Raw genomic sequence first — 12383 nt, 5'->3', positions numbered from 1 at the left:
CCCGCTCATTCCCCAGACCTGAATCCAATTGAGCACATCTGGGACATCATGTCTCGCTCCATCCACCAATGCCACGTTGCACCACAGACTGTCCAGGAGTTGGCGGATGCTTTAGTCCAGGTCTGGGAGGAGATCCCTCAGGAGACCATCCGCCACCTCATCAGGAGCATGCCCAGGCGTTGTAGGGAGGTCATACAGGCACGTGGAGGCCACACACACTACTGAGCCTCTTTTTGACTTGTTTTAAGGACATTACATCAAAGTTGGTTCAGCCTATAGTGTGGTTTTCCACTTTAATTTTGAGTGTGACTCCAAATCCAGACCTCCATGGGTTGATAAATTTGATTTCCGTTGATAATTTTTGTGTGATTTTGTTGTCAGCACATTCAACTATGTAAAGAAAAAAGTATTTAATAAGAATATTTCATTCATTCAGATCTAGGATGTGTTATTTTAGTGTTCCCTTTATTTTTTTGAGCAGTGTACATTTTTACTTTGAATTTCATCCCCCAAAAATCACAGAGTAACAAAGTCGTCACCTTTTTTTAATGTTAATTTAAGGTTTAAAGCATCCTGAACAGACCTGACCTCTGGTTTTTATTTGTTTTATTTTCCACGGATAAGCCATGTCAAAAATATTTAGAATTGCAGGAAATTCACTTTAAAACAGTACAATTTTCCATCTAGGGGTTATGTCAGGGGGCAATGAAATTCACATACAAAATCTCACTCCAAGCTTTCTTCAGAAGTTGGCAGCCCTGATGTTGTTTGGGTACAAAACTGTCTGTTCAAGCAGTTGGCACACAGTTCGGACACTCATCAGTACCACACAAGACATGCAGCCAGAGGTCTCTTCACAGTCCCCAGATCCAGAACAGAGGCGGGGAAATGCACAGTATTAAATAGAGCCATGACTACATGGAACTCTGCCATCCCAGGTAACTCAAGCTAGCAATAAAACCAGGTTTTAAAAAAACGGATAAAGAATACCTTACGGCACGATGTGCACTGTTAAGAGACATTTTAATGTATTTTTCATTGTATTGTATTATGTATTTTATGTATTATATTTGTGTTTTGTTTCCTGTTTTGACCCCAGGAAGAGTAGCCGCTGCCTCTGTTATTTTTTCTCCTTCCCTCTCGCTTGCACTTCACCACCCCTTTCTCTTTCCTTCTTTCTCATTCTTTCTCCCTTTGTTTCCTCCTTTTCTCTCTCTCTCTAATAGGAACACGGTGCTGTTGTTTCTCATGACCTGAGTCACCAGCCAGTTGGCACTCACTGACTGAAGCTCAAAGGGACTGTGCACACTTGTGATTGTGTGTGTGTATAGTCACACACAACTGTTTGCGTGTGCACAATTACGTGTCTAAAGTATATGCGTGCACATGTCTGCATACTAGTGACGGGGAAAAATGTATACAGTTACATATTGGGATATTATTTTTGACGATATATCGTATCGTTTTGACAATATTATTTTTGCTCTAGTTAGCTGTACCTGCACCAAAACTCCAGTATTTCCCTTCATAGCTTGTTCTCCATCTTCTTTTTAAATAGGGAGCCAATTATTTTGCAACACTTTTATTTCCATGACTGATCAGAACTTGATTTCTCATGTCTCTCTCTTGTCCCTCTGCAGCAGACATATGGTGAGCAATATGTTTGGAACATCACAGTATCGAATGGCAATACATATAGAATCGTGAGAATCGCAATACATATAGAATCGTGAGAATCGCAATACATATAGAATCGTGAGAATCGCAATACATATCGTATCGACACCAAAATCTTGGGATAATATCGTATTGTGTGGTCCCTGGCAATTCCTAGCCCTACTGCATGTGTGTGTGTGTGTGTGTGTGTGTGTGTGTGTGTGTGTGTGTGTGTGTGTGTGTGTGTGTGTGTGTGTGTGTGTGTGTGTGTGTGTGTGTGTGTGTGTGTGTGTGTGTGTGTGTGTGTGTGTGTGTGTGTGTGTGTGTGTGCCTATCTGTGTGTAATTCCTGTTTCTGAAAATAACTGACGGCTGAGATTTCCTGCCTTCCTCCATGGAAGCAGGAAAGGGTGGGAAGGCACAGGTCTGCACATGCCTGATACACACACACACACACACACACACACACACACACACACACACACACACACACACACACATTTATACTGACTCTACACACACTTACATACAATCATCATGTATGTTGCTGCTACTCTGTTTATCATATATCCTGATGCCTAGTCACCCTATCCATATACAAATCTACCTCTATCACTCCAGTATCCCTGCATATTTTAAACATGGTATTGGAACTGACACTGTATAAAGCTTCTTACTACGTTGTTTTTCTTCTTTTTATTTGTGTGTTTTTGTTCTAAGGTATGTTTTTTTTTTGTGCTACATTGATATTGATTACTGCATTGTTGGGTTTGGAGCTTGCAAGAAAGGCATTTCACTGTATTTGTGCACGTGGCATTAAAACTTGAAACACACACACAGTCAATTCCCCAGAAAAGAGGAGTTTGTTTTCAGATGGGGGAGTGAGAGAATAAAGAGACTTGTGCTTTCTTTAGCCTCTCCCATTCCCAGAGCTTTGAACATCAAAGGACCATTAGGGAATGTAAATATATGGTTTCTATGAAAGACTTGGGGAATGTAAATATATGGTATTGAAAAAGCTTACAGGATATCCTGCCTCTAGAAGTTGCAATTACTCTTGAATGGTTTTCCAATCTGGCTATGAATGAGAGAAAGGGTTGAGTGTGTGCTTGCTTTTTAGTGTCTGTCTGTATGTGTTTGTTTGTGTGTGTGTGTGCTTTTTAGTGTCTGTCTTTGAGTGTTTGTGTGCGTGCTTTTTAGTGTGTGTGTGTGTGTGACAGAGTGGCGAGATCTAGTCAGCTGAGAGGGATTGGTGTTAACAGGAGACAGGACCAGGCAGACAGGCCACACTCACGCACATACACAGGAACACACACACACGCACACAAAAACACTCGAAAGCAGGCAGGCAGGAGGGCGGTATTATGGCTGATTGCCTCCCCCCTATAATGGCTGGTTCCTTCACTTAATTTTCCTAGAACACAGGCTAGAAGAGTAGGTGAAAGGTCAAATGCTATTGCATGGCAGAGGAGATCACTCAGGCCTTTTCTCAATTGGATTTCCTCGATACTTGTGTCCTTTTCTTTATCCTCACCTCCTTTTTGAAAAAGTTTAAACGTAATCAAGGAGAGGAGGAGAGGAAACGTGGAAACAAATGCACTTGTATAAAAGACTCCTTCTCTGCTAGCGTGTCATCAGGAAAATTATGTTTACATAGATGGAATTCCAAAATACATGTTTATTTTTAATTTTTATTTATTTAATCTTTATTTAACCAGGTAGGCTAGTTGAGAACAAGTTCTCATTTGCAACTGCGACCTGGCCAAGATAAAGCAAAGCAGTTCGACACATACAACAACACAGAGTTACACATGGAATAAACAAACATACAATCAATAATACAATAGGAAAATCTATATACAGTGTGTGCAAATGAGGTAGGATAAGAGAGGTAAGGCAATAAATAGGCCATGGTAGCAAAGTAATTACAATATAGCAATTAAACACAACAATTAAACAATGGTAGGATGTGCAGAGGATGAATGTGCAAGTTGAGATACTGGGGTGCAAAGGAGCAAGATAAATAAATAAATACAGTATGGGGATGAGGTAGATTGGATGGACTATTTACAGGTGAGCTATGTACAGGTGAGCTATGTACAGGTGCAGTGATCTGTGAGCTGCTCTAACAGCTGGTGCTTAAAGCTAGTAAGGGAGGTAAGAGTCTCCAGCTTCAGTGATTTTTGCAGTTCATTTCAGTCATTGGCAGCAGAGAACTGGAAGGAGAGGGGGCCAACGGAAGAATTGGCTTTGGGGTGACCAGTGAGATATACCTGCTGGAGCGCGTGCTACGGGTGGGTGCTGCTATGGTGACCAGTGAGCTGAGATAAGGCGGGGCTTTACCTAGCAGAGACTTGTAGATGACTTGGAGCCAGTGGGTTTGGCGACGAGTATGAAGCGAGGGCCAGCCAACGAGAGGATACCGGTCACAGTAGTGGAAAGTATATTGGTCTTTGGTGACAAAATGGATGGCACTGTGATAGACTGCATCCAATTTGCTGAGTAGTGTGTTGGCAACTATTTTCTAAATGACATCACCGAAGTCGAGGATCGGTAGGAGGGTCAGTTTTACGAGGGTATGTTTGGCAGCATGAGTGAAGGATGCTTTGTTGCGAAATAGGAAGCCGATTCTAGATTTAATTTTGGATTGGGGATGTTTAATGTGAGTCTGGAAGGAGAGTTTACAGCCTAACCAGACACCTAGGTATTTGTAGTTGTCCACATATTCTAAGTCAGAACTGTGGGCAGCGATCGGTTGAAGAGTATGCATTTAGTTTTACTTGCATTTAAGAGCAGTTGGAGGCTACGGAAGGAGAGTTGTATGGCATTGAATCTCATCTGGAGGTTAGTTAACACAGTGTCCAACAAAGGGCCAGAGGTATACAGAATGGTGTCGTCTGTGTAGAGGTGGATCAAAGAATCACCAGCAGCGAGAGCGACATCATTGATGTAGACAGAGAATAGAGTCGGCCCGAGAATTGAACCCTGTGGCACCCCCATAGAGACTGCCAGAGGTCCGGACAAGAGGCGCTCCGATTTGACATACTGAACTCTATCGGAGAAGTAGTTGGAGAACCAAGCGAGGCAATCATTTGAGAAACCAAGGCTGTTGAGTCTGCCAATAAGAATGTTGTGATTGACAGAGTCGAAAGCCTTGGCCAGGTCGATGAATACGGCTGCACAGTGTTGTCTCTTATCGATGGCGGTTATGATATCGTTTAGGACCTTGAGCGTGGCTGAGGTGCACCCATGACCAGCTCTGAAACCAGATTGCATAGCGGAGAAGGTACGGTGAGATTCGAAATGGTCGGTAATCTGTTTGTTAACTTGGCTTTCAAAGACCTTAGAAAGGCAGGGTAGGATAGATATACAGTGGGCTCCAAAATTACTGGCACCCCTGACTGGCAATGCACAAACAATGCCTAAACAAATATAAACAATATAATTTTTGAGATAAACTCAAAATACCAACATGTGAGAAATACTGTTCTTTATTAATGTTTCAATGGAACCAACCAAAATAATTTATTGATTTAATTAAAAATCAATGTCCTCCAAATCAGGGTTTCACAATGAATGGCACCCTTAAAGATTATTGTAAATAACATCTACCAAAATTAAACCACAAATTAAATTCCACTTATTTAAGTGTATCTAGTCTTAAGGAACTATATTGTGCCATTACATCACTTCCTGTTTCACTAGGGTATAAAAATGAGTTAACACACATGCAATATCCCGCTGTCATCCAACACCATGAAGAAAACAAAAGAACTAGCAGTTCAAACGAGACAGATGGTCATAGACCTTCATAAATCTGGTAATGGCTACAAGAAGATCCACAAACGATTGAATATACCACTGAGCACTGTCAGGGCAATTATTAGAAAATTCAAAAGATATCACTGTGAAAGAATTGCAGGCCTTGGTGGCGTCTTGGGGCCACCAGGTTTCAAAAAGCACCATCAGACGCCACCTCCACATCCACAGGCTCTTTGGAAGGGTTGCCAGAAGAAAGCCCTTTCTGACCACAAGACACAGACGCAAGCGCTTGGAGTTTCCCAAACGTCATTTAAATTATGACTGGAAGAAGGTGCTCTGGTCAGATGAGACCAAAATTGAACGTTTTGGTCAGATACAGCATCGGCATGTTTGGCGTCGAAACAGAGATGCATACAAGGAGAGGCACATCTCATACCCAGTGATGATTTGGGGCTGTTTTAATTCCAGAGGTCCAGGGGCACTGGTTAAGATTGATGGCATAATGAATTCTACCAAGTATCAGGCAATTTTGGCTGACAATCTGGTTGCCTCAGCCAGAAGGCTAGGACTTGGCAGTAGGTGGACTTTCCAACAAGACAATGACCCGAAACATACCTCAAGATCCACACAGAAATGGTTCTGTGACAACAAAATCAATGTTCTGCCATGGCCATCTCAGTCGCCGGACTTCAATCCAATAGAAAACCTGTGGGCTGAGTGGAAGAGGGCAGTTGATAAGCGCAAACCCAAGAATGTGAAGGATCTTGAAAGGATCTGCATAGAGTAATGGTCCAAAATCCTTCCAAATGTGTTCCTTAACCTTGTCAAACATTACAAGAAAAGACTCCATGCTGTTATCCTTGCCAGAGGTGGTTGCGCTAAGTACTAAATGAGTAGTGCCAATAATTATGAAACCTTGATTTTGGTTAAATTTATTTTGTATTAAATAATTGAATGATTGTGGTTGGTTCCATTGAAACATTAATAAAGTACAGTATTTCTCACATGTTGGTATTTTGAGTTTATCTCTATAATTATATTGTTTATATTTTTTAAAGTATTGTTTGTGCATTGCCAGTCAGGGGTGCCAGTAATTTTGGAGCCCACTGTAGGTCTGTAGCAGTTTGGGTCTAGAGTGTCTCCCCCTTTGAAGAGGGGGGTGACCGCGGCAGCTTTCCAATCTATGGGAATCTCAGACGATACGAAAGAGTGGTTGAACAGGCTTGTAATAGGGGTTGCAACAATTTCGGCAGATAATTTTAGAAAGAGAGGGTCCAGATTGTCTAGCCCAGCTGATTTGTAGGGGTCCAGAATTTGCAGCTCTTTCAGAACATCAGCTATCTGGATTTGGGTGAAGGAGAAGTGGGGGAGGTTTGGGCGAGTTGCTGTGGGGAGCGCAGGGCTGTTGACCCGGGGTAGGGATAGCCATGTGGAAAGCATGGCCAGCCAGAGAAGAATGCTTATTGAAATTCTCAATTATTGTGGATTTATCGGTGGTGACAGTGTTTCCTAGCCTCAGTGCAGTGGGCAGCTGGGAGGAGGTGCTCTTATTCTCCATGGACTTTAGTGTCCCAGAACTTTTTTGAGTTTGTACTACAGGGTGCAAATTTCTGTTAGGAAAGCTAAGGCTAGCTTTTCAAACTGCCTGTGTATATTGGTTCCTAACTTCCCTGAAAAGTTGCATATCGTGGGGGTTATTCGATGCTAATGCAGTATGCCACAGGATGTTTTTGTGCTGGTCAAGGGCAGACAGGTCTGGAGTAAACCAAGGGCTATATCTATTCTTGGTTCTAAATTTTTTGAATGGAGCATGCTTATTTAAGATGGTGAGGAAGGCACTTTTAAAGAATAACCAGGCATCCTCTACTGACGGGATGAGGTCAATGTCATTACAGGATACCCCGGCCAGGTCGATTAGAAAGGCCTGTTTTAGGGAGTGTTTTAGGGAGCGTTTGACAGTGCAGGCAATGAGGCAGTAATTGCTGAGATCTTGGTTGAAAACAGCAGAGGTGTATTTGGAGGGCGAGTTAGTTAGGATGATATCTATGAGGGTGCCCGTGTTTACGGATTTGGGGTTGTACCTGGTAGGTTCATAGATAATTTGTGTGAGATTGAGGGCGTCAAGCTTAGATTGTAGGATGGCCGGGGTGTTAAGCATGTTCCAGTTTAGGTCACCTAGCAGCACTAGCTCTGAAGATAGATGGGGGGCAATCAATTCACATATGGTGTCCAGGGCACAGCTGGGGGCAGAGGGGGGTCTATAGCAACGGTGAGAGACTTGTTTCTGGAAAGGTGAATTTTTTGAAGTAGAAGCTCAAATTGTTTTGGTACAGACCTGGATAGTAAGATTGAACTCTGCAGGCTATCTCTGCAGTTCTATCTAGTCTGAAAATGTTATAGTTAAGGATGGACATTTCTGTGTTTTTGGTGGTTTTCCTAAGCCAGGATTCAGACACGGCTAAGACATCCGGATTGGCAGAGTGTGCTAAAGCAGTGAATAAAGCAAACTTAGGGAGTAGGCTTCTAATGTTAACATGCATGAAACCAAGGCTTTTACGGTTACAGAAGTCAACAAATGAGAGCACCTGGGGAGTAGGAGTGGAGCTAGGCACTGCAGGTCCTGGATTAACCTCTACATCACCAGAGGAACAGAGGAGAAGTAGGATAATGGTGCGGCTAAAGGCTATAAGAACTGGCCGTCTAGCACGTTCGGAACAGAGAGTAAAGGGAGCAGGTTTCTGGGCACTATAGCATAGATTCAAGGCATAATGTACAGACAAAGGTATGGTAGGAAGAGAGTACATTGGAAGTAAACCTAGGCATTGAGTAATGAAGAGAGAGATCTAGTCTCTAGAGACGTTTAAACCAGGGGATGTCATCGCATATGTGGGAGGTGGAACAATATGGTTGGTTAAAGCATATTGAGCAGGGCTAGAGGCTCTACAGTGAAATAAGACAGTAATCACTAACCAGGACAGTAATGAACAGGGCATATTGATATTAGGGAGAGGCATGCGTAGCCAAGTGATCGAATCGGTCCAGTGAGTGGTTGGGCTGGCTGGGGACACGGCGATTCAGACAGTTAGCAAGCTCGGGCTAGCAAGCTAGCATAAGGGCCTTAGAGGGACGTCGCGATGTGGGAAAGTCTGTTTTTGCCTCCTTGTGTTGTGACGGTGATAGACCAGTTGTGGAATTAGTAGGGTTCCAAGTAGCAGAGGGGTCCAAGTCCAATTGGCAAAATGGGTATAGTGGTCCAAGAAACTGGCCGGTGGATCAGCTAACAGTCCAATATGCTCTAGATAGCTAGCAGGCCGCGGTTAGCAGAATGGGCCTTCAGGGGACGTCGCACCTGAGGGACCTGTTGGGAACCTCAGGCAGATTATGTCGGTATTCCAGTCGTGAAGGATCGGCGGGGTTCCGTGCCCCGTATCGGCAGTAGAAGGGGCCCGGATATTGTAGCCGAGGAGTGGGCTTCAGGAGTGGCCCAGGATGGGTCTAGCATGGGCTAGCTCCTGGCTAGTTGGTGCTTGCTCCGGGACGGAAACGTTAGCCAGGAGTAGTCAACCCGGGTTGCGGTTAGCTAGCTGCCATGATCCAGATGAAAAGGTTCAGAGTTTGCGGTAGAAATCCGGGGATATGGAGAGAAAAATAGGTTCGGTATGCTCTGGCTTGAAACGCGTTGTACGAACTGGCGAGAACTTTCCGAGCTAAAGGTTAGCTGATGACCGCTAGCAGTGGTTAGCTGACTGATAGCTGGTAGCTAGTTAGCTAGCTAGCTTCAGTTGAGGTATTCTAGTTCGGAGGTAAATAGAAATACTTTTGAAAAAAAAACAGATCCCCACCACATTGAGTGAGGCGGGTTGCAGGAGAGTATTTTGAAGTTGAGGTTTAGGAAAAATATTAAAAGAATGCGAAGAAAAAGATATAAAAGATATATGGGACGAGACAAGACAAAGACGTCTGACTGCTACGCCATCTTGTGTAAAGTGGTCAAAAGAAATGTAACTAGTTATGCTAGACATTTTATAGACAAATTGATAAGTATCGTATCATTTTTCAATGTCTGTGCATGCTTTTCTCCTCCGAGGAAACCACAGTTGTTTCAAAGGATTTCTAAACTCTTCTGTGGTAGGATACACCTTAGAATCCTGAGGAGGCAATCGAGGAGAGGAGCAAACTCCTTCGGTCACCTATTAACAAATTTACACCCTCCTACATATAGCGACCACTTATCGGAGGAAAGGAGAACAGAGGAGTCGAGGAGAGGACAGACTTTTATCCAACTGAGAAAGTGCAGATTAGACACACACGCAGAGAGACACTCTTTGTCTGTTGATGGTTGGCCGTGATCTGATTTGTCTTTTGGTTGTTCTACTGTCTTCTACAGTAAATGTGGAACTCTTCCTCCAGAAAGCTGCTTCTTCAGCCTCATCTGCAGCACTGGATCCTTCATGGGTGAGTCTATACTCTTCACTCACATACACTCATACATCATATGCACGTGTCGTGCCCTGTGTGTGTTGGGGTTTGAGTAACAGCTCCAGTCAATGATTCCCAGCTGTGGCTGAGCCCACCCCATGGATACACAGCGCTGGGCATGCCTGTGTGTGTGTGCGGGTGTGTATGTTATCCACTATGTCTGGGTGGGCCGGGCGGGCAGCAGGACACATGCCAAGCATAAGAGAGCTATCCCAGCTCTGCATGGTGTGTGTGTGTGTATGCCTGCGAATGTCTATGGCTGTTTGTGTGTGTGTTCATAGTTATACAACGGGTGGGTCTAATCCTGAATGCTGATTGGTTAAAAGCACATTCCAGTCGGTGTCTTTTCCACAAGTTACCACCGGCTAAATCTATGACGTTAAAATGCCTATTTACTCTGTTCCATCTGACTGCGCAATCCACTGTCTCATCAGCCCAGGCAGGGAAGTTATGAATTTGATCTCCGCTATAAAAAGCATTTAGACATTATCTCACATTTCTTTTAGACTAACATTTCGTTTTCAACAGCGGAGATTTGTATAATCCTCGCTGTCTGTCTCTCTGACTTGTTTCAATATTCAAATTCGATCTCCAACTATTCCATAGTAATGAACGTGTAGGTCGAAATCATGAATCAGCTGGCATCATTTTATTGGTATATACAAAGAAATGTCAGTTGAAAAATAGTGAAACGAAAGGAAGTGCAGCTAGTTTCCAGCTTCAGTTTGAAGTGATTGTGTTATCTGTGTTGTTGGCTAGCTCCTCTGAACAACAGTGTCCTAATGAGAGAGCACATTTTCTTTGTCAGGCGAAATTGTGCTTCATTAGCTCATTGTTATTAAGTATCCAAATAAATGTCACTACAAAACAACTTAAACAAATGCAGCTACTGTTGTTATTCTGTCTGCACTGTTTGACGTGACTGTAAATTCGCCGTAGTTGGCTAGATGGCAAGCAAGGGATAAGAACGCTGACAGCCAGTATGGCAATGGGACATTTAGAACGAACACTGGGTCGCGTCCATTGATACAGAACAAATAGACTGAATGACTGGGTTGCGTCTCTGGCAACCGAACCAATAGAATGAACGACCAGACGGCTTGGGTAGCAACTCTGGATTTGTTTCGGGACTATATCTTGTGGAAGGATGAAATAGTATGAATAAATTCATATCAATAACGTTTTTTTACGAAAATCTGTCAATCATTATTTAAGTATGTTGGTAACCCGTTGTATAAAAGTGATAATGTTCTCGAAGCCGGTGTTTGGAGGATATATTGGCACGGTTTGGTGGGCATCGACTTCATCTCGGGCCTAACAACACCTGTGTCAATCTCCTCCAAACACCGGCTTCTTGGGCATTATCACTTAATTGTGTGTGTGTGTGTTTCCGTGTCCCTACCCTACTATCACGGGAGAGGAGAACTGATGAGCACTGCTATTTAAGGTCTGCTGGCTGGCTGTAGCAGCTTTAACATTACATCTTTGAGTGCAGGTCTGTGACCCAAATGACAACCTATTCCCTACATAGTGCACTACATTTGACCAGGGCCCATAGGGCTCTGGTCAAAAGTAGTACACTAATACTATATAGGGAATAGCCATTTGGGATGTAGCCCAGGACATTTCTCATTCCCGGAGCCTCGATAAGAGCTCTCCTTGACTTAACTTCACTCTGACCTCACAGAGAACACAGATAGCCAATCACGCCATATTGGATAGAAAACAGGGAGAGGGAGCTTTAGATGGTTGGTATAAATTGAAGAAACATTGCTTTTGTTTAGATAAAAGCATCTGGGAAATGCTTCTTTAGAGTATATAGAAGCAGATGCCTTAGCTCATTAGTTTATGGTTCTGGTGAAATTTGAGAAACACTTTTGGCATGTCATCTTCAGGGTTACTACAATCTGACCAGCATTGCAATGGTCATCATGTTATGGTTATGACCACTCTGAGTTTCTGTATGGCCTTGAGTTCTGCTAGGGAGACACACATTTGTGGGTGTGTGTGTATATGTGGTGGGGGGGGCGAACAGCTGCCAGCTCTCTGTCCATAGCAGTCCAGTGTGAACCACCTGACACCCAGCAGTGAAAGTCTCTGTGTTGGTCTGGAGCTCTTACTCAACCACGACCCCTGAGCTAGGGTCGTGCTCTGTCAGAGCTCTACACTCTCTGTGTGTGTGTCTGTGTGCACATGTGTATGTGGGCATTCGCCTGGACATTTTGAAACAACGTTGAGTATAGATGACTTAGCTTAGCGTAGCCTTTTAAGCCTTTTAACAGTTAACAGGTAACAGTTAACATATTCTTCTTAACATTCTTAAAGTCATCAGTTACATAATCCAGCCATCAAACGGTCCTACACACACACACACACACACACACACACACACACACACACACACACACACACACACAAATACACTCCACTGGGTCCCTGAGGTCTGGCTGAAACAATAGGATGTTATTATAGTTGGCTAGTGGTGAG

The 12383-nt window shown here is 43.5% G+C and overlaps 1 protein-coding gene across 1 annotated transcript in view; it reads left to right on the top strand.

The window, feature by feature from the left end:
- Positions 1–12383, top strand: part of LOC120046710 (transmembrane protein 150A-like) — an 87259-nt gene that overhangs the window by 34558 nt on the left and 40318 nt on the right. The window contains exon 4 of the mRNA XM_038992147.1: positions 9805–9872. Within this exon, the coding sequence (XP_038848075.1) occupies positions 9805–9872 (68 nt within the window). The remainder of the gene's footprint in view (positions 1–9804; positions 9873–12383) is intronic.

The sequence above is a fragment of the Salvelinus namaycush genome, chromosome 4, assembly GCF_016432855.1.
Source record: "Salvelinus namaycush isolate Seneca chromosome 4, SaNama_1.0, whole genome shotgun sequence".
Taxonomy (NCBI): domain Eukaryota; kingdom Metazoa; phylum Chordata; class Actinopteri; order Salmoniformes; family Salmonidae; genus Salvelinus; species Salvelinus namaycush.
The sequence above is the reverse complement of the archived record's forward strand: the minus strand, read 5'-3'. Positions and strand labels throughout refer to the sequence as shown.